Source organism: Acomys minous (genome assembly GCF_964271855.1).
Source record: "Acomys minous genome assembly, chromosome: 13".
Classification (NCBI taxonomy): Eukaryota; Metazoa; Chordata; class Mammalia; order Rodentia; family Muridae; genus Acomys; species Acomys minous.
Window position 1 is genome coordinate 25,454,309 of NC_140495.1, and position 24,993 is coordinate 25,479,301.

Genomic DNA, 24,993 nt, shown 5'->3' on the forward strand with positions numbered 1-24,993 from the left:
GGCTGGATAAAGAGCAATTTGGGGCATCTTCATGATACAACATATGGAAAGACGAGAGTGCAGTAGTCACTGTGCACCTTGGGAAATAAAAGCCAAGAGGCAGACACAGGTGAACAAGGAATAAAGATAGGTATTCCTGAGCTGTGGCTACCCATGTCAGATGTGGCATGTTTCACCCAAGAGTGACAAGCCTTGTTTACCATCCTTACAGGACATAGGGATCAGAGTCTTTTCAATATTATAGGCTTCCCTAGGCTACCAGGAGAAGACAAATGTGCCTTATGGCAAGAATCCATTAATAACAGATAGAGAAAGGGACTAACATAGAGATTGAACAGCTGAACACAGCTGTGCTGAAATGAAGGTCTTGGTGTGGCTCAGTGCCCCAGCCAGAAACCAACATGGCCATTACTGAGCCCACCTTGGAGAAAACCTATAAGAAAAGGCACTTGGAGGTACATGCTCCTACAGACTTTACCATGACTCCTTCCTGGTTGCCATCAGAGGTCATATCTGGGTTCCTATCACCCCAAGTTGCAATCAGCCTCTACTTAGACAAGTCAGTTACAGCGACTGCTCCCCAGTTATGTGCTTGCCACCTGGGGTGGGAAAACAGTACCACCGAATCAAAGTGAGTCTGTAAGTGATTAAGATGGTCCTTGGATCCTTTGGAGTGGGCTGGTCTCTAGGCAGTCTTTACCAATCTCTTCTCTGCTTTAGCATCAGTGCGGGACCCGAACAAGTATAGCAGCCACCATGTAACTGATGCGTACTCATGACATAGGTGCTACAAACTCTTTACTTTCTGAATGTAGCCTTATCGCTGCAAAACACAGACACCTGTCTTCCTCTTACTAACAGGCTGTAAACTTCCTTAATTCTCCAAGAAGCAACAGAGGGAAAGAGAGAGCAGCCTCGGTGTGATAAAACTTTGAGGCTGAGTTACATTCCAGCCTCTTTCTCCCTTGCTAAATATATTTACACAGGATTCTAATTACTCTGTGTCCCACAGGACTCTTCTTTCTGAGATATTTGCTGAGCATTGTTTTTTTCTAATTTCTACATATGAGAGAAGATATGATACTTGTCTGTATCTGCCTTATTTTAACATGATTTCCAGTTCTATCCACTTTTCTGCAAATAACATGATTCCGTTCCTCATTTTCCTAGATAATACTCCAGTGTGTGTGTCTGTGTGTGTGTGTGTGTGTGTGTGTGTATGTGTATGTGTGTGCGTGTGTGTGTGTGTGTGCGTGTGTGTGTGTATGTGTGTGTGTGTGTGTATGTGTGTGTGTGTGTGTGTGTGTGTGTGTGTGCGCGTGTGTGTGTGTGTATGTGTGTGTGTGTGTGTGTGTGTGTGTGTGTGTGTGTGTGTGTTCCTCATATAGTTCATCTGTAAATGGGCACCTAGATTAACTCCATATCTTCGTTGTTGTAAGCAGTGCTGAAATAGACATGGGCTTGCAAGTGTGTGTACTGAGTTCAATTCCTCCAGATCTACATGTTCCAGAGTAGGACAGCTGCATTATAAAATTAAATTTGTTTTTCTCTGAAGATTAAAGCTAGTCAACAATTTTCATACACTTACCAGCCATTTATAGTATTTTTTAAAGAAATACCTTTTTAGATCATTTAACAACTGTTGAAATTATTTGTTTTGTTTTGTTCTTATATATTCTAGACTTTGGTCCCCTTTCAGGTGGTTAGCTAGCACAGATTTTTCTTTTCTGTAGGTTGTCTATTCATTTTATCCCCATTTGTTGAGCCAAAGCTTTTTTAATTTGACATAAGCCCATTAGTCAGTTCCGGCTTCTGTTTGCTGGGCCATTGGGTTGCTGGGTTAATCTCTAGGGCCTGCATCCTGCTCCCTTTTGTCCCTGTGTCTGGTTTCACGCACATTTCATGCTGTTCTGTCCCCGTGGTGCCTCTGCTATGATGTGAAACCCAGAGTTGTGATGATGCCCGCGTCATCTCTGTGCTCCCAAATTTCCAGTCTCTCAGTTATGAAATAAGAGAGAAGCTTGTCTCTCAAGGTTCCATGAGCGATGTGTGTGCTTGGTGTGTTTCCTGTGAATGGATGTGTCACTTTAACATATCTCCGGGTCTTCCTCCACCTTCCTTTCCCTTCCTTTCATCCAAATCTGAGACACAGGAGGCGATCTACAGGAGCTAGGCCTACTCGAACCCCCTCGGCCCCAACTCTACCAAGGTTCCCTACCTTCTCTCGGCTTCCTCACCTCCCCTAGGACTAGCTCTTCATACTCAGACTCCGCCTTCCCAAGGCTCATGCATACTGTCAAAGAGAAGTCTGGAGAACAGTCCATCAGAAGGGAAAATTTGAAGGACAGGGATAGAAAAGCAGTCCGAAGCATAATCATGCAGCACGGGGGCGGGGGGGGGGGGGGGAACACGGAGAAAACTGGAGTACTTTCCCTAAGAGGAATGACAACACATTAATGAATCCCCCACCCCCAAATCTTAATCTTTGAAATAGCGAATGAGTAAGACCCCCACCAAGAAGGGAAGGGAGGTGAGCGCAGGAGGCATGAGCATGTTCAGATCTCCAGAGCACTGCAAAGTACATGACCCAGAAGGAATGCAGGAGAGGATGAGGAGAGAAGCCGAAATTAAGTTTTAGGACAGTCTCCTGCCTGGCTAAGGAATTTAGATTTCTATGAATCCCTACATTCTTCCCAGAGCCACATTTCTGTCTGGATATGACGAATCAAAAGATCTTCCAGGGAGATGTGCTGCTGTGAAATTAATGGCCTGTGGAGCAGTCTTCATCTCCACCGGCTCCTCCTTCTATGGTCTGCTTGCACACGTAGCACAAAGCCCTGCATGTGCCCCCTCTAATTGCCTTGGACTTGCAAATGTGGGGAGCTTTTCTGGTGCTCCTGAGGCTGGCTAGGGAACTTGTGCTCATTTGTGAAATTTCCGGCTGGGGTTAGACAAAGTGAATAGAAAGTGATTTAATAGACACTGCGTGTTGGGTTCTCCTGGGAGCTGGCACCAGCACCATTGCCGGTCTGGGTTCTGCAGACCCAATTAGCCTGCTGTGTCCTGTTAGAGAATATGAAAGCCATGCAATCAGCAGAAGTTCATTTTCACTGGTATTTCTCCGGTAATTAAAAAAAAATAAGACTTCATTTACACTTAAGAAACATTGCTAGTGAGGCCTGGTGCGTGCAGCATCACAGAACTGCAAGGGCAGTCTTCTGAATCTTTCATTTGTGTTAACAAATTCTAAGGAGCAAGGTACTAGCTCTGGCAAGGGACTCCTGGCTGTGTCGCCTCATGATGCACAGCATCACAAAGATAAGAAAAATAGACAAGCAAAAAAGATGTCATGGTAAAACTTCAATCTGAAGCACTGGAAGGGACCAGTCTTATGATTACCTGCTAGGTCTCAGTTTTAAAATGTCCAGCTACCTGTCAGCATTGTCCTTCTGGGAACCAGCCAAACCTCTAACCTATAAACCTAAGGATGACAAACTCAAGCAACAGCAAGACATAACATGGTAGACCAGTTAAAGACTGAGTTCATTTCCCTTCCTTAGGTTTTCACTTATAAGAACAAAATTTTGAGTCAATTGAGTTGAGTTTCAAATACTATGAAAAATCAGGCTGGGCGGTGGTGCCGCACGCCTTTAATCCCAGCACTTGGGAGGCAGAGGAAGGTAAATCTCTATGAGTAAGAGGCCCGCCTGGTCTACAGAGAGAATGCCAGGACAACCAGGCCTACACAGAGAAACGCTGTCTGGGAAAAGAAAAAAATAAAGGTAGCCACATGTGCTTAGTTCCTAGATACCTACATTGGGCCTAATTATCCAGGTCCTGTAGGCTGCTTATGCAGGGAGGTAAGTTGGATGGCTGCTAGTTCATGACAGTGTCTCACAGAGTCTTGAGATTTATAGAGGATGCCACAGAATGTGGCAGGCTAGGTCACCTATACCCTGGTGAGCTAGAGTTCCTCAGACTTCCCTCTTGTGTGTTAGGCATATGAGGGGGACATGTCTTTTAGTCAAGTGGCTGCATGAGTGAGGAGCTGAAGAGGCACCCTCAGGAAAACATCACCTGCATCCCTGTTCTCCTTGATGGATTTCAACATAGGGGTCCCCACCTGTAGCTCTCCTCCTTGTACTCCCTAACTCCTGTCTCTGCCAAGATGTTCTCCTCCAGTCCAAGGAATCCTGGCCGTTCTAGAATATACAGCCCCGCCTTCAATTTCCAAATGATGCTACTGATCTTGGATAAGGAAGATTGCCATTCCATTCTGGGTTCCTACCCTTGCTGAGTCCTAACTCTATTTTAAAAAGAATTTTTTTTCTTAAAAAATGGAGGCTGAACAAGGACAGAACAAAACACTCATTGGAGCTATGAAGTGATGACAAAGCAAAGAATGGCGTCAGAGGTATCAAAAGGCAGACATAGCCCAAGGGCTGTAAGCAGCGGCTTATGAGGCTCACATGGTACAAGTGGAGCCACATGCAGCCCTGAGATTTGTGGTACATTTTCAGGTCATTTTTTTTCCTGCCAGACTCTAGCATTGGTGCAGACACTTGCACTACATCCCTCCACTTAATGAGCTTGATCTAATTTAGTACAAATTTCTCTTAATAAAGTCTGTGTTCACATTATTCTCCATCCCTCGGGTCTCCACTTCTGAAAAAAAAAAAAAAGGCAATGTACCAGCGTAGTGTGCTTTCTATCCAGACAGTATTTCCCAAGGAGGCTGCACAGAACTTTCGTTCTCACAGGATGCCCTTTCTAAGACGAGGCCAAGGTCAAGTTTAGGAAACAGCACAAAGCACCCCCACTCCTAGCCTTCATGTTTGCATGGTCGGCGTGGACTAGGCGCTGTGCTGAGCACCTTAGGTGGGCTCCGCCATAGACAGTCAACAACATGGGGCACGGGCATAATCCACACCACACTCTGGACCTTGCCATGAGTGACACAGACACCTGTACCAGATAGTCATCACCAGAACAAAATCACCACAGCCAAAGAAGACGAGAGGCTCCTGGAATCTGGGGGCAAATCAGTCGCCAAGATGTCTGACAAAGTTCAGCCGTGATGTAAAGATAGCATCAGACCCACCAGGCATCAGGCCACAGTCGGAAAAGGTTGGTTGGTCTTGGAGTGACGAATGGGGACCAATGCTGCCTCCTGCTTATCAACTCTGGGGCTTTGAAGACAGTTCTGCCACTCAGACTCTCAATTTCTTTGTCTGGAGAGTGAAATCAATACTCTGGATGATACATGAGCACCCTTCTGACTCCATAAATTTAAGTCCTCAATTTCAGGGATCTGACTTTTGGGGTCATCCCTAAGTCATATATTTTGTTCTCTATAGTACCATATAAATGTTTGCTGTAAAAGCAAGAAAATGGTATACACGCACCCTTTTTTTTTCTCCTAAAGAAAAAGAGGTTAAGAAAGCTTGATGAGAATGTGTGTCATGGCCATCTGTGATGACAGATCATTTTTCTTTGCAAGTCACCTGCAACTTATAGCTATATGAACCCCCTTTGGGGTTATATGCACATAGTTTTAAAGCCGAAGCTTGTGAGGGTCTATTACACACTTCACTTAGTCTTTGCATTCCATGGGTGTCTCCATCACCGAAATGAGGGGGAAAAAAAGAGAGAGAGAGAGAAAGCAAGATTTCAGACGGTCTGGCCATTTGCATTGCTCAAAATTGATAGCTGACCATCCGTGAAATTGTGTTCATTGAGGGGCATCCCCATCCCCAAGCCTTGCAAAGAGCAGTGTTCGACTCAAGCAAAAGAAAGCAACAGCCTCCACTCTTTCCCATGTATTTCTTAGACTGAACAGCGAGGGAAAAGATGGCAGGACAGACAGTAGCTTCCCGAGTACCTTCGTGTCAAATGAGCCTCGGTGCCTTCGCGTTACGTAGGTCTTCTGACTCTAGTTGCTCTTACGGCTTCACTTTTAGTGAACAGACCCCACCTCTCCGAAGACAGAAAGCTGGGGTGGCGGGTGGTGGATATTCACCTCCCCCATTCACTGGAAATGCCATGTTTCAGAATATGACTGGGTGCATCATACATGTACGCCAAGTGACGCTGTCCTTCGGTTTCTGTGGGTTCCTGGTCCCCAGATGCTGTGCAGGTGCGAAAGCATCAGAAACCCTCCATTTCCTTATATAAAGTACTAAGTGGCAAATACCTTCCCATATGCTTCAAATTAACTACAGACTAGTTGTAAAGCTTAAAGTGGTACGGATGCTCTGTAACGGTTCCTGTTGCTTAGAGAGTGACGACAAGGAAAAGACATGTCTGTGTTTAGTGTTGTTTAGGTGTTTTCAGTCTCTCAGTTGTCAGGTCAGTGGTCGGTTAAGTCAGGGGATGTGAAACCACAGATGCTGAGGGGCCAGCTGTTTGGCTGGTTTTCAGAACAGCTGGGTTTTTCCATTGCTCCTCATCCCAGCCCCCTGGGAATTGCTACTGAAGCCAGTCAGTGTCCACAGGAACCGTCATAACCGGGTACTCCCTGCTGGTGCAGCATCGGTCCCAACCTGTGCCCCTCTCATAAGTCCCCCTTGAACTTTTCCATCCACGTCTGATTAGATGATGTGTGGGGAGAAGGCTGGGCTCAAGGCCAAATCTTAACTTTAGTTGTTCCTGGCCACATGACCCAGGAAAAAATTTTTTCAAACCCTGTCTGTAAACTTCTCTTGTGAAAAGAGTTGTCAGTGTATCAGGTAAGACTCTCAATTCACAAAGATGAGTTTTTTTTCTCACACCCATCTTTGTTTCATTTCAAGCTTCATTCCATGTGAGTGAGAGAGAGCTTTAACCTCCTCAAATTTGGCATTTTCCCATTTCCTTGGGAAATGGCTGGTTGACCCGGGTGGTGAGGATATAGTCATAGGGCAATGAGGGCCTGGTTACCTTTCCATGTTATTCACTGCAGTGATGCTAATATTCCTCCTTTGGTCCTCAGTCACTCATAGTCCTTTAGGATTGCCAGTTGCATCGGCATTTCCTTACCTCCCACAGGCTACATCAATACTTGTGGTGTTTCTTGTGTTCTCTGTGTACGTCCATCTGTGGACAGTCGGCCTAGTGCAATACAAATATCACAGATCCTGTTGGAGCTCAGCCTGGAAGCAGCTGTCCATGACTTTGTTCTGTAACTTATCCTCTCCATTTCCCCAACTTACCTCATCTGGGGAAAAAAAAAAACAGATTCTTTCCTCTGTATGTGCCAAAGGCGGACCCACTGTCATGGCTGCCTTTTGAAGAGTTAATACATCTGAAACCCACACTTGGGGAGGTTCTCAGCCTGGGCCTCTTCTGTGACCATCCATGTGGCAAAACTAGAGGTGTGCATAACTGGAAGTGAGATGGAAGAAATTCCTAATAAAAATATAAAGAATGGAGCTTAAAATCTCCAGGATGCCCTCATCCTTAATGATTGATGAAATAGCATATGAAATAACCTGATTTGCATTTCAAGGACCTCATGGTAGCTATTTTCCCTCTGACCTAACAGACATGTTGTTTAGAAATTGATTATGTGGGCTAGTTAAGGGCATCTAATTCTTACATTTTAATTTACCTTAGTCTTTCAACTCAGTATAAATTCCTGAATACCCTAACCCACAGCCTAGAATTTGAACCTAACATAAGACTAGATACACAGGAAGTGTTTTCAAAATGCTGAGCTAATCTAAGAAATCCAAAATCATGTCTGGAAACAAAATTTTGAGACTTTTTTTTTTGGTCGTTCTCTTAAAATGATTCATGGCCATATTTATTCTAAATTTTGACAGAGGAGCTGTGTAGTCCATGTAGACATCTTCAATATTAAAAAGAGAAAAATTTCAGCATATCTATTATTTTTAATATCCAATATCACACCTAGTACTGGGTAAAACATACTTCAAATCTTATACGTGTCCCCAACTGCAAAATGCTAGCAAAATCTATGTCCTAGAGAATTCTGACTCATAAACATGGTGCATCACAGATCTTGGATTCTTAAGTTGAAAATACAGAATATGATACCTTGATATCCAAGCCTGCCATAACCATTGGCCTTTGAGATGGAGCCTCCTGACAATGAAGGCTAGATGATAGATGGTGTACTCAGATTGTAAGGACGTACACTTTACAACTTCAAGCCTAAGTCTTATTAGTGTGTGTGCTGTCTTGGTTAGGGTTTTAGTGCTGTAAAGAGACACCATGACCACGGCCACTCTTATAAAGGAAAATATGTAATTAGGGCTGGCTTACAGTTCAGAGGTTTTGTCCGTTATCATCATGGTGGGAAGCACGGTGGCACACAGGCAGACATGGCACTGGAGAGGTAGCTGAGCCAGCAGGATAGGAAGGCAGCAGGAAGAGCACCATGAGCCAGTGGCCTGACTTGAGCATCTCAGACCTCAAATCCTATCCCCAATGACACACTCCCTCCAACATGGCCACGCCTACTCCAGCAAGACCACACCTCCTAATACTGTCACTCCCTGTGAACCTATGGGGGCCATTTTTTTTCTCAAACCACCAAAGGTGCCTATATAATGAATGCTTCTATTCCATGGGTTTCATGAAGACTCAAGGAGATAATGTATATTGAGGCTGCTCCTGATGTTGGATACACAGGTCACACCTAGTCATTGCTACTCATCGACTCTGCTGCTCAAAAGTAAAGACAAGGCGGCAAATAGAGGACCATCTGGAAAGCACTTCACCATTTAGGGTCAAGCTTTAATCCCCCTTTCTGTAGATAAAAAAAAAAGATATCTAGCTATCCATTCACTGGATTTTAAATCAGACATTTTGTTGCTATGACAAATACTAAAAAAAAAAAAATTAAAACAAAAACGAAAATCCTTATGTGGCGACAGATTTATCTTGACCCATCGTCTCAGAGCCTTTAATCCTTGGCCAGCCTGTCCCATTGGTCCTAGGCCATGGTGAAGCGTCAGGGTGTAGAAACATCCAGGCAACAGATAAGAGTGACCTGCATCTTCCAATGAGGCCTCACCCTCCACAGTTCTGTCGCCTCCCAACAGTCTATTCATGTTTTGAATCCCTCTGTGAGTTAAGCCAATGATTTGGCTAGAGCCCTGATGACTCAATCATTTTGTAAAAGCCCACCCTCTAGACATGAGGGACTCACCCTTCTATATGGAAGCCTTCCTGAGGGCACCTGGCATCCAAGCCATGACACTAGGTCATGAGCATCCAAGTGCTGTAGAGAAGCACTTTATCCACAGGGGAGTGTCTAGATCAGAAAAAAACCCAAATTGTCCTCCCGTAGCCATGGCTGTTTCAGGCCATTCCTCAAAGCCACATTTATTTTGGAATTCCCTGTGAGCCAAGCCCTAAAATAAAGACTTGTTTTATATTCAAAGCAAAGAATCCTTGCATGGCAAGGAAACAACCTATGAGACAAAAATGACTTAACACATAAAGACAGATGGTTCCTGTAGCACAGGATGTCCCAAAGCACAGCAGTGGGGAGACCCATCTGGGTCCTACTTGGTCCCATGTGACTCTTCTAGCTTTGCCCTACATTCTGCATTGTCCTTATCAGTCCTAGTCTGATGGCAAGATGGCTTATGCAGCTGTGGGTTCTCTGTAGAAAGACAACAATAGTTCATTGAAAACCTTCAGGGAGAAAAATAGAAGCTTTTGTGTATGAGCTACCAGTCATCGTCTTTCACGATGGTAGCCTAAATTTGGCCCCGTGCATATTCTTGGACCATAATTATGACTTATTGAATGCCAGGCACTGATTGGCTTAATTTTGGTACTTGGCCCCAGACCCAGCCCTCAGTCTATCACTGCAGCAATGGTGGCATAATAAAATTTGCTTAGACTCTCCCCCTGAAGTCTATCCATGCCCAAGGCCTCAGGGGCTGCCTTAGCAAGAAGGAATGGGTGACAGAGCCTCAGTGACCATGATGACTCTGACGGCAGTCAGTGCATCGTCTCCTTCAATTCAACAGACAATTATAAAGTGTCTGCTGTGTGCCAGGCAGAGAATAGCATGCCAAGAGGACACAAGAAGCCAAGTGTTCTTGAGAAGAATAAATGAGTCAACTTATGCGCGGTGTCTGGTGCACCCTCAGCCCCTAATACTTACTTGCTCAGTATTGTCTTCATTAAAATGAATAATGCATGAGTGATCCTTCCTATCGAGGAAAGAGAGACTTAAACTAATAAATTATAGCAGCTTGCAAAGAGCAAGCCTGCGGGTAGCATCAAGGAGAGAGATCACATAAGGAGTATGCAAAAGGACCCACCTGAAGAAGCTCACAGCTCGGTGCTTCTTAACCTTGGCTTCACACCTGCTTTGCACAAGAAGCTTGTAAAATTCTCCATACCAATTAAATCAAAATCTCCAAGGGGTCAGACCAAGTACCAGGCACGGGGTTTATCTTTTTAAAGATCCGCAGATGATTAGAATTTGTAGCTAAAGTGGAAGATGACAATTTAAGCTACTGAGGAAAGCACATACATGTAAACAACTCGCCAGCAAAGCCAGGTGGAGGAGGCTGCGATAAAACCAGCTAACAGTGATCCAAGCCCTAAACCAGAGCACAGTGGGACCCAAGGCAGGGACAGGGCTCAGGAAGCAGGGACTCAATAGAGTCTGAGGAAACAGCAGTGATGGGGAAATCTAAGAGACCTTGAAAAACTGTGAAAGTTGCTTAATCTGGACAGCAGGGAGGACAAGGTTGGGGATGAGCAAGTGTGAGAGCAATGCAACAGGTATGAAAGCAAACCAAGTCAAGCCTGTACCTAGGCAGTAGGAAGAGCCATGCAGTAAGTCGGCAGAAACGATTCAATAGGGAGCAACCTCAGTGATTTCAGTAGAAAAGCAAAAAGAAGTGGGGTATCAGGGAATTAAAAAAGACATACCGAACACTAAGGAACATAGGAACTGTGCGCCCGAGTTGCACCCACCACCCACAAAGCCTCACTGGCACACCCTGGCTTGCCAAAAGGCCCCAAAGGTGCCACAGCGCCACTTGCTGGGAAAGCTGCCCTTTAGGGAGCTGGGAAAGCTGCTGACAGGCAGGCACAGTCTGTTGTCAAGTCCGAGGTAGCAAAGCACAGAAGCAGCAGGAGCTGCTTGCTGAGACAGCCGACCAGAACCAGGAGCTGTGGAGGTTCAAAGAATTTTCAAACCCTTCCCTGGGCAGCGTCAAGATGGGGACTCAGTCCTGGTCTATCTTTCCTCCATGTCCTTGTCCTTGTTTCCTTTCTGAACCAAAGGTCAAGCAAGATCCAGCCTAGATCTGTCCATGCAGTCCATCCAAAGATGGAGTGGGGGTGGGGTCTGGGGGCGCTGTGATTAGTAAAGATATTAGGAAAGGCTATATGAGTGAGGCGGGCTATAAGCAGACCACAGGGGAAGCCTGGCTTGGAGACCACAGAGGAGATGGGCGTGGCTCTTGAAGCTGCCATATGAGCAGTTCGAATCATACATGGCCATGGTAGCAGCCCTAAGCTTGCACACACACACACACACACACACACACACACACACAGAGAGAGAGAGAGAGAGAGAGAGAGAGAGAGAGAGAGAGAGAGAGAGAGAGAGAGAGAGACAATCATCTCTTAGGCTTAAGGAACACACAGGCAGTGTGAGTGATCTTGGCCCCATGGACAGATGCTACTGTGTGTTGTTGGTCCTTCTTACCTGGCCTCCTCACGGCAAGTGACAATATTCCTTGTTTTCACAGGAGGAGAAGTGGCCAAACCACGGTTTGCACAATTTTTCCATGGCAGCCTCGCCAGTCTCACGATCCGTCCTGGAAAAATGGAAAGCCAGAAGGTGATTTCTTGCTTGCAGGCCTGCAAAGAAGGACTGGATATTAATTCCCTGGAAAGCCTTGGGCAGGGAATAAAGGTAAGGAAGGCACCAGTACTGCCTCTGACCAGAGTCTGATTTATGAGTCGAAGGCTCACAGAAATGGTTCCTCAGTTAAGGTGTGACCACATTTTAACAGGGACCAGTTAGTGACCATGACATCCAGGATGGACTTCTGCTGCCAGCTCCTGAAACTTCCAGAACAGGTGCTTCAGAGTAGACAGTTAAAACGGTTCCACATCTGCCTGGAGGGAAGAATGAAACCTCATTTGTCTGTAGATTGGTTGGTTGCCTTGCTATTCCTTTGCCTAAAGGCAAACAACTTGGCATGCAAGAATACATTTCAAGAACATAAAAAGTAAACAAAAAATTGGGACTCCAAAGCACAAATGAGGAAGGAAAGAGAAAACAGACATGAGGTAGAATTGGAAAACAGATAGGACAGTCACTAGGTCTGGCGTTGTTAAATTGAAGCTGAGTCCCCTCCAAGCAATATCTGGAAGTCAAAAGGAATGTGAAAAAAAGAGTCATGATTTTTATTGCTTATGTGAAGCAAAAATATTTGAATGGTTCAGGAAATCAGAGCTGCGTCCTTAGAAAAGTATCTTGCGGGGGGAGGGGGGGGGCGGGAATAGGGGGCGAGGCTGATATGGCCCCAACAAACTTCTCTCCCACAGTTACTTTCTGTCTCCTACTGGTCCTGGGCCCCTGAGTTTTGAATAAAGAGCAGGGTTAGTCCCATCTAAGGTCCCAGTGAATCATCACAGGCCCCAATATGAGAAGGCGACTCTCTAGCTCCCTTCTAGAAGGCAGGATGTCCCACTCTCTGTGTCCTGGAGACCATGACAGCTCCTGGAGTGCCCAGAAGTCATAGTAGTTTCCCCCTTGGCCATTTCCCAAGGGAAGATGACAACAGCAGAGGGCCTCCACACCCATGTGTACCCAGTCTGCCATTCCTGCCTTGCCATCCTACCATGGGCCTGTCTTTCCAAGCCAGGGACTCAATTTCCAGCAGAACCTGCTCCTAACAGGGGCCTGATGGTTGAAGACTCTGGCTCTAAGTATCCAAGCAGGACCTACTGGTCTGAGCACCTATGATGTAACTAAGATGTGACTACCTCAGCAAACATATCATCTTTCAGGTATGGGCAAGGTACTAGTATACAAAGGAGGATGCTCTTAACATGTTGTCTTCAGATAACTCAGTAACCCTATTGGTGAATAAACCTGCTTGGGTACCACTCACTACTTGACAGTGAGCACTGACATTTCCCAAAGGCCTCTGAGAGGCAGGCACTGAGTGTTCTAGATGCTTTATGACCATTACTCTTCATAATACCCCTTCCCACTGGAAAAGGTACCATGACCGTTCTCAACTACGTATTGAGAACTGAAAGATAAAGGATGCTCAAGAACCATGCTGAAGCTAGTGATGGGCTGAGCCAGAATCCAAATCTAGGCAGTAGCTCTCCAGAGCTTCAGATTCAGGGTGAATGGCCTTCAGAGAAGACTCCTCAGAAGAGGGGAAGCCTGAGAAGGATGTGTAAGGGACAGGTAAGACCTCACCTGGGAAAGGACGGGGAGCGAAGAGAATAACCTTTCCTAGCAGATCTGGGAATTTGAACAGAAGCCAAGAAATGTGCAGGAACCTCGAGGCCAGTGTTATGGGCACCCAAATATTACCACAAAAGTGGGACCAAAGATCTGGGTGGAGACCACATCATGGATACTCTTAGACACATTTAGATGTATATTTGTTTCCTGTTAGCCACTAGGAGCCATTGAAAGCTCAAGCAAGAAAGAATAATCTTGGCAAGGTAGTGTTTAAGGTGCCCACCCTGAACATTGAGTCAGAATGGGAAGACAGAAGGAATATAGAAAGCGTGGTTAAGCAAGAAATACTTTCCAGATATTGTTTACCATGGCTTTGACCCACACATACATATACATACATGTTAATCACATGTCATTGGAGGAAGCATATAAGACCACTTTATGCAGAAAAGCTGGTCTGGTCAGCATGCATTATTTCCTTGGGTATTTTCTATCCATTGCTACAGAGATCCAGCCTTCAATGCCCTCCCTTTTTTTCCCCTCACTCCAACTCACTGCCTGCTTCTGAATGAGTCCTCTGCTTTGAACCATCCCAAGGGACCACGGTTGCAGAGTTTCAGGTTTGACAGAGCAAATAAACCAAAGATACCAGACTTAACAGCCAGGCAATTTGTGAATTATAAACTAAGAACCAAAGTGATTTCTGCAGAGTAGTCATAGCCTGTGGAAAGAAAAGGTGCTAAGATATGTGTCACACAAATGACAGGGGTCTGGAGGGAGGCTTTTCAGCATCCCACCTGCTCATACCCAAGTCACCACAAATGACCCTCTCCCATCCCTAAGGCATGGCTTGTGAGAGCTCAAGGTCTGTGAGAGAAGTTAATAAGACACACAGTTCACAGAGCACTCACTGGGGGCTATTTTAGGTTCATTATCTCTACTCAAAACAAATTAAATATTATGACCTCATTCCAAAAGCAAGGGGGCTGGGGCTCGGGGAACTTGTCCAAAATAGGTCCATGTTCTTCCCTCTCTAACGGCAAGTCTGACTAAAGGATAGCCTTGACCATTATTAAACCTAACTTCCTTCTGTCCCTGCCTGTCTCCCACACATCATTTCTGAATGACTATCGTTTGATTTGCCAGTGACTAGCCTCCTTCTGTGTGTCTGGCTTATAAAGAAGCAAGGCGTCACTTGCAGAAGGAGTGAGTGTCTCTCCTTACAGCACCTAGGAACAGCTCCTTGCTCCTCTTGTCTTCCTGAGCAGCATGCTTTTTTTTCTGGATTACTTCTTGAGCATATTTGAGTCTCTGCAACAGTGGTTCTCAACCCTCCTAATGCTGAGACCTTTCAGTACAGTTCCTTATTGAGAGAGAACCCTGCCCCCCAACCATAGAATTATTTTGTTACTACTTTGTAGCTGTAATTTTGCTACTGTTATGATTCACAATATAAGTATCTGTGTTTTCTGATGGTCTTAGGTGACCCTTGTGACCCTCAAAGGGGTCCTGACCTACAGGTTGAGAACCACTGTTCTATAAGGTTGTGGTGGCTGTTGTCTTGGACCCATGTAAGAAAGATACTGTGGGACAGCCACGTTTTGAAAAAGTATCTTGTTCTGATTTTCATGGCACCATCATTGCCATCATCACCTTCATGGTATGGGAGAGCAAGAAAGGAGCTTAGAGACAGATACTCCCAGGTTCTCAATGCCAATAATTATTTACTATTTGGTGGCCCTGGGGACGATATATCAACCCCCTGAAGTCCCACCCCCATGTATATAATGGAATTAATACTATGTATCTTTTAGCAATGCATTGGTTTACTAAACATATAGATACATATCCCTGTAGCAAACCTAATGGGTTCTCAATTAATCACTGGTGTGGCAAGGATACCTTTCTGTCAATTTGTTACTACATCTACTTGTGTATTTGGAGGTGGGTGCATGCCATGATACTCACATGGCGGTCTGGGGACAGTTTGTGGGATTTGGTTCTCCCTTTCCACCATGTGGGTCTTAGGGATGAAATTTCAGGGGGGTTTTGGTGCTTGGTAGCAAAGGCCTTTGTATGCTGAGCCATTTGGGTACACATCAAGGAGGCTGGCAGGTGGCAAATGGCAAGGTGCCCAGCAAGCCACGGCCAGCCTGTTGCTGAGGCCCAGGGAGTCTAGGCTGTGGATAGGAATTTTGCTTGTGGTTTAACCTCTAAGGACACTGAAGAAACCAGCTGAGTGTCTGAGAGAAGTGGCCATTCTGGAAGGCATCTGCCTGTCATCTTCTTCCTGAGTCACTATGGCTACAGTACATCATCCCAAGGAACTGTGGGTACTGTTTGCCCCTGTGGTTATGCCAGTTTAAACATGTGTGCCACATAACTATAGACATATCCCCTGAGCATGGAATACTGCAGCTGGAAAAATATGAGAATCTGTGGAGACTTTTATTGATCCTGTAAGAATTATATTGGCCGCTGGACTTGTGCCCTTCTTCACACGCTGTGCTGAGAAGGATGTTCTTAAGCCCAGACTAGCATGTTAACTAGAGAGCCAACACACTGGCTAGCCTGTGCTCCTGCTAGGAGGAATCAATAGAGTTGCGTGCTCTGCTGATTGCCAAGGAATGCTATCGCATCCTCATTTTAGAACAGTGGTTGCCGAAGGCATCAGAAAACACAGATTATTTGCATTACAATTCATAACAGCAGCAAAGTCACATTTATGAACTAGCAATGAAAATAATTTTGTGGTTGAGGGGTCACCACAACATGAGGAACTGTGTTAAAGGGTCACAGCATTAGAAAGGTTGAGAACCACTGCTGTAGAGGAACGTGTTCACTGTCCTAGCCAGCCTTCACGCCAGGCTCAAACCCCGCCATATTCATGCTACTGTTGCCTGAGACCCTGTAGAAAAGCTGAGGAAAACCAGTAACCAGACTCTTGAGGTTCTCTCTCACACACAGCAGCAGCAGCACCAGACTGCACAGTAGTAGTGGGGACACTGTAAAGAGAAACAGGGTAGAGTTCTAAGAAGTGTTTTTTCAAAGGATTACCTTAAATGTTCTAGCATCTGAAATGGATGGCTGATAAAAAAAAATGCCTCAGATCTGATGATGACCCACTGGGATGTGATGACTTCAGAACTGAGCCTCCTGGGTTGAAGATTATCTGTGGCTAGAGACACACGCACTGGCTGGCTGTGAAGCAGGAACCTGGGACTTCCTGAATCTAGAGCAAGGGAGCTGTGCTCATGGACTGAGGTGACAGCTCAGAGAGATTTTACCCAGGGCTTTGAGGGACAGGAAAGCTGGAAAGGAAAGGCAACAGAGGTTCACCACTAAAGACTCAACAAAGATGGACTTTCTACAGCACTGGGGATTATAGCCCGAGTTTTCATTTATTGAATGCTTGCTATCATCGTCATCATTGTCGTCATCAGCATCAGCACCACCATCATCATCATTGTCATCATCATCATCACACTAGGTCAATATGTCTGGAGGACTAGAAACCTAGAAACTTCACATCAGGTTCACATCAGGTTAGATCCTTAATCTAAAGTTCTGAAATACAAGCCTTCATAAGCACTGACCAGCTAACACAAATGGGAAATTGTGGCAGGCTGGGGTTCTCGACCACTGGAGCTAGTTTCTTGGATCAAGGAGTCAGTCAGGGTCCCTAGGTTCAGAAAAAAAAGCCTTTTTCTGTGTGCTGAGTAATCATACTACTATTTTGCAAGTGCCACCAGAAAAAAAAGAGCACACATCCCAGTGGGACCAAAGGAGGAAAGCTAGGAGCTGTGGAATAGACAGCAATAAAATACTTAGATGGTAGCTAAAGGATAAGAGAAAACTCATCAGTAAACGAGGACCACCATGCAAGTGACTCACGTGGTTCAATGTCACCAACAATTACAATCCATCTCCAAACACAGAACAAGAGTATGACTGTGAAGACAATTGAGTCAGGTCATGGAAAAGTAATGAGTAGTTTTCCTTAAACCCATTAAAACATATATTCAATTCCCTATGTAGGAAGAGAAATATGAATTAAAACTAGAGTAAGTTGGCCTTGGTTACCTCTTAGTCTATCTCGCCTTGTTCCCAAAGACTAATAGCATAGCAAAGAGATTGCTGAGGTTAGAGAAGGAGCACTTGCATTGGAAGGTGTGTGTGTGTGTGTGTGTGTGTGTGTGTGTGTGTGTGTGTGTGTGTGTGTTTTGACAATTGCAGCAGCCAGAAATTTGCCAGCATAGACAAAGAGCATGTATTACTCTTTGACCTAGAAATTTTCCTTGCCAGGATTTGTCTTCTAGATGCATCCATGTGTTTATATGTATGAGATTCTCGATTATGATAACAGTAAGATTGAAAATAACCAAAAACCTTTACTATCACAGGGAACAATGGCTCATATCTTTCATTCCAAAACTCAGGAGGCACAGGTAGGCTAATAATCTATGAAGTTGAGGCTAGCCTGGTCTATATAAATGAATTCCATACCATAAGACCCTGTCTGCAAAACAAAGCGAAAATACCTCTTACTAGGAACAGTGTCACTGGGTTTTCAGAACTCTATCACGTGATTAAGGCTAATATCACCAGGACCGTCTATTCATTTGGAAGAACTCCCAGTGAAGGTCTTGAAGTTCAGAAAAAAAAATGGGACAACTTCCTGGAGAGAGGAGACTACAGCTGGCTCATCATTCTTGGAAGTTCTAGGGATGACTTTGGTGGCCTTAGTGGCCTCTGTGTGGAGTTACGTGGTTTTCAAAGGGCCGTGCCTACCATTGACCATCTTTCTTATGATACCCAATTCTGTCTTTCAGTATCACTTCAACCCTTCACAGTCTGTCCTCGTGATGGAAGGGGATGAGATTGGGAACATCAACCAAGCCCTCCAGAAGGTCTCATACATCAACTCCAGGCAGTTCCCAACAGCAGGTGTCCGGCGCCTCAGACTCTCTTCCAAAGTCCAGTGAGTAAAAGCCAATCAGCCTAGGCCCAGCTGAGGAGGCAACAGTGGTCCCTCAAAAATGCTCCTTTGCAAGTAGGGCCTCTCTTATTCAGCATTCCTCAACTTTGCTATGCGTGGGATGGTGCTTCAGGGACCTGTGCTCTCCTTTCGTTTTCTTAAGGGAATTGTTATATTGTGTCACTTGTTCAAACCCACACTTTGTTTTATTCCATGTCTAAGCTGATGCCTAGAAAGCCCTGTTTTCTGCAAAATCTCCAATAGCTAGATGAAAAATGGTCTGACTTTAAGGCATAGCACCTGATATTTGAAAAATATTTATTAAAGTCAATTAAATTAACCAACATTGCTTTATATAATTCTCAAATACTGTTGTCAAGCCGGAGGGAGAGAAGGCATCATGGATCTTGTCCCCAGGGAGCAGAGTTCAATTAGTGAGATGAGATTACTGAAGCTTTTAGACAGCTCACTTACAGCCTTGACAAATTGCTTCCCAGACTTGTCAGCTACTTGAGATGAGTGCTAGGCAGGGGACCCCAGAGAGACCCCCAGGAGGTGGGAGTTGGATGCACCAGACATCTGGGATAGAAGAACTTAGAGGAAAGGAACGGGATGGGAAGGATGGGTTCTGCTGACTGCTGCATTTCTGGGCCTGGAAGAGACGCCCACGGTGGGAAACAACACTCAAAAAAGTGATGAAAAGGGTGTTCCCACCCCCAGAGGCCTAAGGTTAGATGTAGGCACCTCTGAGTCAGCTCCAAATTGGAGCAAAGGAGAGGGCAGACACTGCCCAGAGTCCATCCATGTTTGAGACTTTCCATCAGTAAACTGCAAGGAGAGGGAAACCCACTGGGTAGGCCTGGCAAAGACAACAGGAAGTTGGACTGGGGACCTGCAATAGCAGCCAAAGATCAGCATCTCGCCTAGAGCCTGGAAGAGAAGAAAAAAAAATCCACAGGGGACTCACACAAACTACCCTTCCTTCTTCCATTGGGGACCTTCCCACAGCATGTAAGATGATGGCTGCCTCTGTGGGGAGCTAGCTTCAATCCCTAGCACACAATTGGTCCAGGCAATGCTCACTCTTTTTGCCCAAGGCTTTGGATTCAGTGATAATGGAGAGCATCAGTGATATGTCGGCATCAGTGAGTCTAATGAGAAAACGTGAACTTTACTGGACTCAAACGCTGATGCAGGCTTCAGGCAGTAGCTCTTTGGGGGGATCTTTATAACTAAACCTCACTTGTATAGGGTCAGCATTGCTCTCCCTATTGTATAGGCAAGAAGTTAAAGTACAAAGCAACGGACTACCCAGCCAGGAGTGGCCTAGCAGGGCTGGATCCTCACCTTTCTCACTTCCCAGCCTTGGTTCTTGTAGAATCATTTCTGTCTCCCAGACACCCCTGTGGCAGGTGCACTAGGGTAAAGTAATGGAGCCACAGCAGCCTTCCACTCTCACCCCTCGAAGAGGTGCACCCCTGTGCTATCCCCACAGAGACAGAACCCATATGCCACAGCAAGAGCATTTAGCCCTGGAGTCTCATTTTGTAAGAAGGCTACAGCCAACCAGACAACAATTTCCCTTACCAAATACGAACGCACAAAGAGCAAGCAATTGCTTCCTACTTAATGCTGCCATTGATTACCTTGCTAAAAGATAATGAAAGCTTTAATGGTTACTTGTTGCTAGTATGGAAAAGTCCCATCCCTCCCAGGAGTCCATCTTTTAAGTCCCTGCATTAGTCGTAAGGCTAGTAATGTGGCTTTAAATCTGAAGGTCCCCTGACATCCTCTAAGACTCCTGACAAGGCCTGGAGGTGGTAGTCTGTTGCCCATGGCTCTGGGGCGGACGGTTTAAATCATCACAGGATCAGGGCCATGACTACAGATGTCTTCCCAGGTGCTTTGGAGAAGATGTGTGCATCAGCATCCCAGATGTGGATGCCTACGTCATGGTGCTGCAGGCCAGCGAACCCCAGATCACCCTCCAGGGGACAGAACGCTTCTGGAGACCTGCTGCCCAGTTCGAAAGTGCCAGAGGGGTCACTCTGTTCCCTGACATCAAGATCGTGAGCACCTTTGCTAAGATGGAGGCCTCTGGGGACACGAGAACCACAGGCTCAGGTGCATATGGGGTCACCGGGAGGGTGAACCTTAACTCCTCACATCCGAGTAAAATGATACCTCAGGACAGCCATACTGTTCTCCCATGGCAGGGTTGTATATAATAGGAAAAACAAACAAAGCTAGAAACACTCAGATGATCAACACAAGAGGGGCGGGTGGCCTAACAACATATAGCACACCCATGTTAGTGACTGGAAGCAGGAAGGAAGACACGGGTGCTATCTAATAAGTGAAAAGAAGTGCCATGCAGAACTTAGCAGTACTCAGGTAGCACAACCATGGCCAAGTAAGGAAAAGATAACCCTCTGATGAAGAAAAGGGTCTTGGTGCTAACAGCAGCATCCTCTGAGAAGCACGGAGAGAGATGATTTGTTTCTGCCTGCCTTCTCTTTTCCGGGACTACAAAAATGTCCTGCAGTGGGCATGTATTATTCCGAGCACCAGGAGAAAAGCTAAAGGTGTGCAAATGAGAGATTCCCGGCTTCACACTACCACACACACAGCAGAAGGCTGCATCTCCCTCGGCAATATGGCCAAGCTCTGGGGGAACTTCCAGGTCATTGTTCCCACCAGTGTCACTATTAGGACCCTTGTTAAGGGAAGGCATGGTTTCCGTTCTCTGCAGGGAAAGAAACATGTGATCACACAGAAAGCCAGAGCGTATGCTGGGAGGCAGACCAAAGCAGAGAAGCCATCAGAGAGGGAAGTGTGCTGAGAGGGATGGGGGAAAGCCTTCCTCTTGCACCTCAGAGGGACTCAGCACAATTTCAGCCCCCCTCCTCACTCAAAAGCCACTGCTAATGAGGTGCTGGTACCAGTAGGCCCGAGTCCCTGAAGATCCACTCCTATAATAGTCCCAATTATCCACCTCCTTAATGCACGATGGTTCCCAGTGATTCCATTCTCAAAGGGCAGGGCCTCCCGAGTGCCTAAAAAATTAAGTTGGTATTTCACACCTGGCCAGTCAGGGTGGGCCTGAGTTAGATGCCAAGGTGCATTAAGTCATGTGACCTTTGCTCTTCAGTTATCCTCATTTGTGGCTAAAATCAAACTGAGAAAGGAAGGTCCGCTGACTCCGGTGGCTGCAGGGCCAAGGAGCTGTGTACTGCAGCTGACACCGCACACAGGCAAACGCGCGAGAAACCAGTTAACTGGGTCCACATTTCACCTTCTATTTATGAGAGGTGCGTGCAAAGCACACAGCCCAGTGCCCGAGAGCTATTATTAGTACTTCTAAATTTCTTCACTTACAGTTGAAATAGTCATTTTTACGAGAGTCTTAAATGAGCGGACTAACTGTGTTTGCTCTCAAGCCACAGTGACAGGCTCACTGTGCCCCCCACTGACACATATACACACATACTCACACCTATCCATATTTATGCGGGCGCGCGCACACGTACACACTCATAAATCCCCCACATATACATGTTTTCATGCTTCCGGGCTACTTAACTCTTTTGTATCCACCTCCATTCTGAGCCCTGTTACTGATGGTTTGCACATATCTCTTCTTTCAACATTGCCTCTGAGAAGTTCTGCCCATGATTGCCCTAACCTCTAGGCTGAGCTCATCTCCCAGTCTTATAGCCTGCCAACTGTTGGTGCTTCCCTCCAGCTCACAGCTGTTTTTAGCTTTTAGTTGTAGTTGACTGTCTGGTAAACCAGAGCAGGAAATCCTGGAGGGCTCAGCCATGGGTGATTTCTCTCCGAGCTCCTAATCCAGCAGTCCCTTCAACATAGTGAATGCAGGAAAGTAGGGATGAAAGAGAATGCCATATGGAAAGAGCAATGTGATGGCGCCCAGGACACATCTCTGCTATGTGATGGCACCCAGGACATACCCCTGCCTAGTGTGACTCTGCTAGCCGTGTCATGAGGAAGGTGACCTAACTTCGCCTCACGGGAAGCTAGGAAACACCAGGAAGAGATTTGAAATGACACCTTCACTACCATTAATGGTTGGCCCCAGTGTTAACGTAGATTATTGTGCTTTTATACATCGTTAATGACACATGGAACTGTGTGGTTGGCTAACAGTGAAAAATGAGGCACATGGAAACTCTAATAGTATATAGTTAGTGAGAACAAAACTTTTAGGTACCACTGAAAAACTTTTAATTTGAATAATTATCTTGTCCTTTGAATATCTTTTTAAATGTTTTTATTTGTATTAATATCAATAATATCTGAAGGCATGGCCTTAGAGATTACAAGTTTCTAAATTATAGGGTCAGAACAATTCTGCTCACTTCTTTGATCAACTATTTCCCCAGTAATGGGGTGTGGATTACACAGTGTGTATTGTGTCTGTACTGCGCTGTGCTGGCACCCAACACATATTCCATAAGCAGCAATCACCTTTGTCTTAAAATGGGGTTTTCATTTAGTACTGCCAAATGATCTAACATTCCAAATAAACAGATATTTCCTTGAGAAATTTGGAGTCATAAAATCAGGCAAAGACCACTAGCCTAACCAGCTTGCTAGTGTGCTTCTATGGGAGCATATGAACTAATTAATTTACTCAAATGTACCAATTATTAATTAACTTTTGCTTATATCTCAATGACTCCATTGACAATTAATAAACAATCCATCTCTGTTTGAGCAAAATGTAGTGATAACTGCTCCGTGGCACTTCCTGTGCCAGATTCTAAAGAAAGTTCTTCCCTTGAGCTCCTCAGAGCCTGATGCGCGCGCGCACACACACACACACACACACACACACACACACACACACACACACACACACAATATCCCCATGGGGAAAAAGCTATAAAAATGGGATGAAGGTCCACTTAGCTCTCCCTAAATGCAAGTTACGGCTGTGGCTTATAATGTCCCTGCAGACAAGAAAAGTGAGTACTATGTGGCTTCTCTGTGGCAGAGTGGGTTTGATCTGCACACTTCTCCTCACTGTCTCATGCCACCTTCTTGAAGATGGTCTGATGTCTGAGCAGCAGGCATGGCTGATGGGTCACACACCCTCTTCTCCTGACCTACTTGGGTTTGCAAGCCCTAGCAGTGGAGATACCCTGGTGAACAAGAGCTTTTCACGCTGGTGTTTCTCATGCGCACTCCTTTCTACAGCCCCCAAATCAGCAGTCTTGGAAGAAATGCTACACAACTTGGATTTCTGTGACATTTTGGTGCTCGGAGGGGACTTGGATCCAAGACAAGAGTGCCTGGAGCTCAACCACAGTGAACTCCACCAACGACACCTGGATGCCACTAACTCTACTGCTGGCTACTCCATCTATGGTAAGACCCCGCCATGCCCTCTGCTCAGTGGTCTTCTGTCAGAACAGCCTTGTTCAGAGACTGCGACGTATGGGAGCAGCTGGGGATGCAGAGGATCGCACAGTCCTAGGGGTCATTCTTATGTGTCTAGACTTTTACTTTCTAGAGTGCCTCCAGCCTCTGGGGAAAGTGTCCCATATCCTTGCTCCTGGGCAATCTGTAGAGACTAAGAGAGTGATACACTTTTTGATCCCAGAAAATGCTTTAGACATACTTGGCAGACTGGGGCCGAACGTTCCAGTCATAGACTAGTCTACATGGAAATTCTGTGGATTGATTTAATCTTTGGAACTTCTACTTTGGCTCTTCCATACCCATAAGTATTCTGACTTTTACCCTTGGATTCAGAGCCCCGACAGTACCAGTCTGCCCCTTGTGTCCTCAGTTTGGCCTCCTTTTTTGCCTCCTGACAGTGGGTGTGGTTTCTTGGTGCAGGTGTGGGGTCCATGAGCCGCTACGAGCAAGTGCTGCACCACCTCCGTTACCGCAACTGGCACCCCACTTCCTTTGAGACTCGGAAGTTCCGGATCAAGTGTTCGGAACTCAACGGGCGTTACACTAGCAATGAGTTCAACTTGGAGGTGAGTGTATCCACCACTGTTAAGGAAGGCCTGCCATGCCTGCCCATTTCCCTCAGAGAACTACCACAACCACCTACTTACACCTCCTTTGCTCTTCCCAGGTCAGTGTCCTCCATGAAGTCAGAGTCTCCAACAAGGAACATGTCAACCACCTTATTGTGCAGCCTCCCTTTCTCCAGTCTGTCCATCACCCTGAGTCCAGGAGTAGTATCCAGCGCAGTTCAGGTAGGCTATCTCAATGGCAACTCAGACACTGTGACTCAATAGTAGCCACTAAACAGTTATATTGTAGTACCCAAAAGTGCTCAGAGGAAGGGAATCCTGCCAGTGGAGAAGCTACAGGCCCTTTCTCACACAATCAATAATGACACAGATTGGTACAAGGGGCTGGGACAAAATTATGCTTGTCATTTCCATCCTAACTCAGAAGCTGTCCACGGATGCTCACATACTTAGCATATTCAAAGACCTCTGCCCATGCTTTTGTCTGAACACTTGCCATATTGTGTCGCCATCTGGTAGCACTTGTGTCCCTATTAGACTTTGTAGTGTCTGACTTTCAGTGGAAACTTCCACAGAATTTGAGAAGGAGA

The 24,993-nt window shown here is 45.7% G+C and overlaps 1 protein-coding gene across 2 annotated transcripts in view; it reads left to right on the forward strand.

Moving 5' to 3' along the window:
* CLSTN2 (calsyntenin 2) overlaps positions 1-24,993 on the forward strand; it is a 591,071-nt gene that overhangs the window by 546,559 nt on the left and 19,519 nt on the right. For both annotated transcript variants that reach the window (XM_084751748.1, XM_084751747.1), the window contains exons 10-15: positions 11,730-11,896; positions 18,244-18,392; positions 20,290-20,513; positions 23,610-23,780; positions 24,255-24,400; positions 24,502-24,625. In XM_084751748.1, coding sequence (XP_084607874.1) covers positions 11,730-11,896; positions 18,244-18,392; positions 20,290-20,513; positions 23,610-23,780; positions 24,255-24,400; positions 24,502-24,625 — 981 coding nt within the window. The remainder of the gene's footprint in view (positions 1-11,729; positions 11,897-18,243; positions 18,393-20,289; positions 20,514-23,609; positions 23,781-24,254; positions 24,401-24,501; positions 24,626-24,993) is intronic.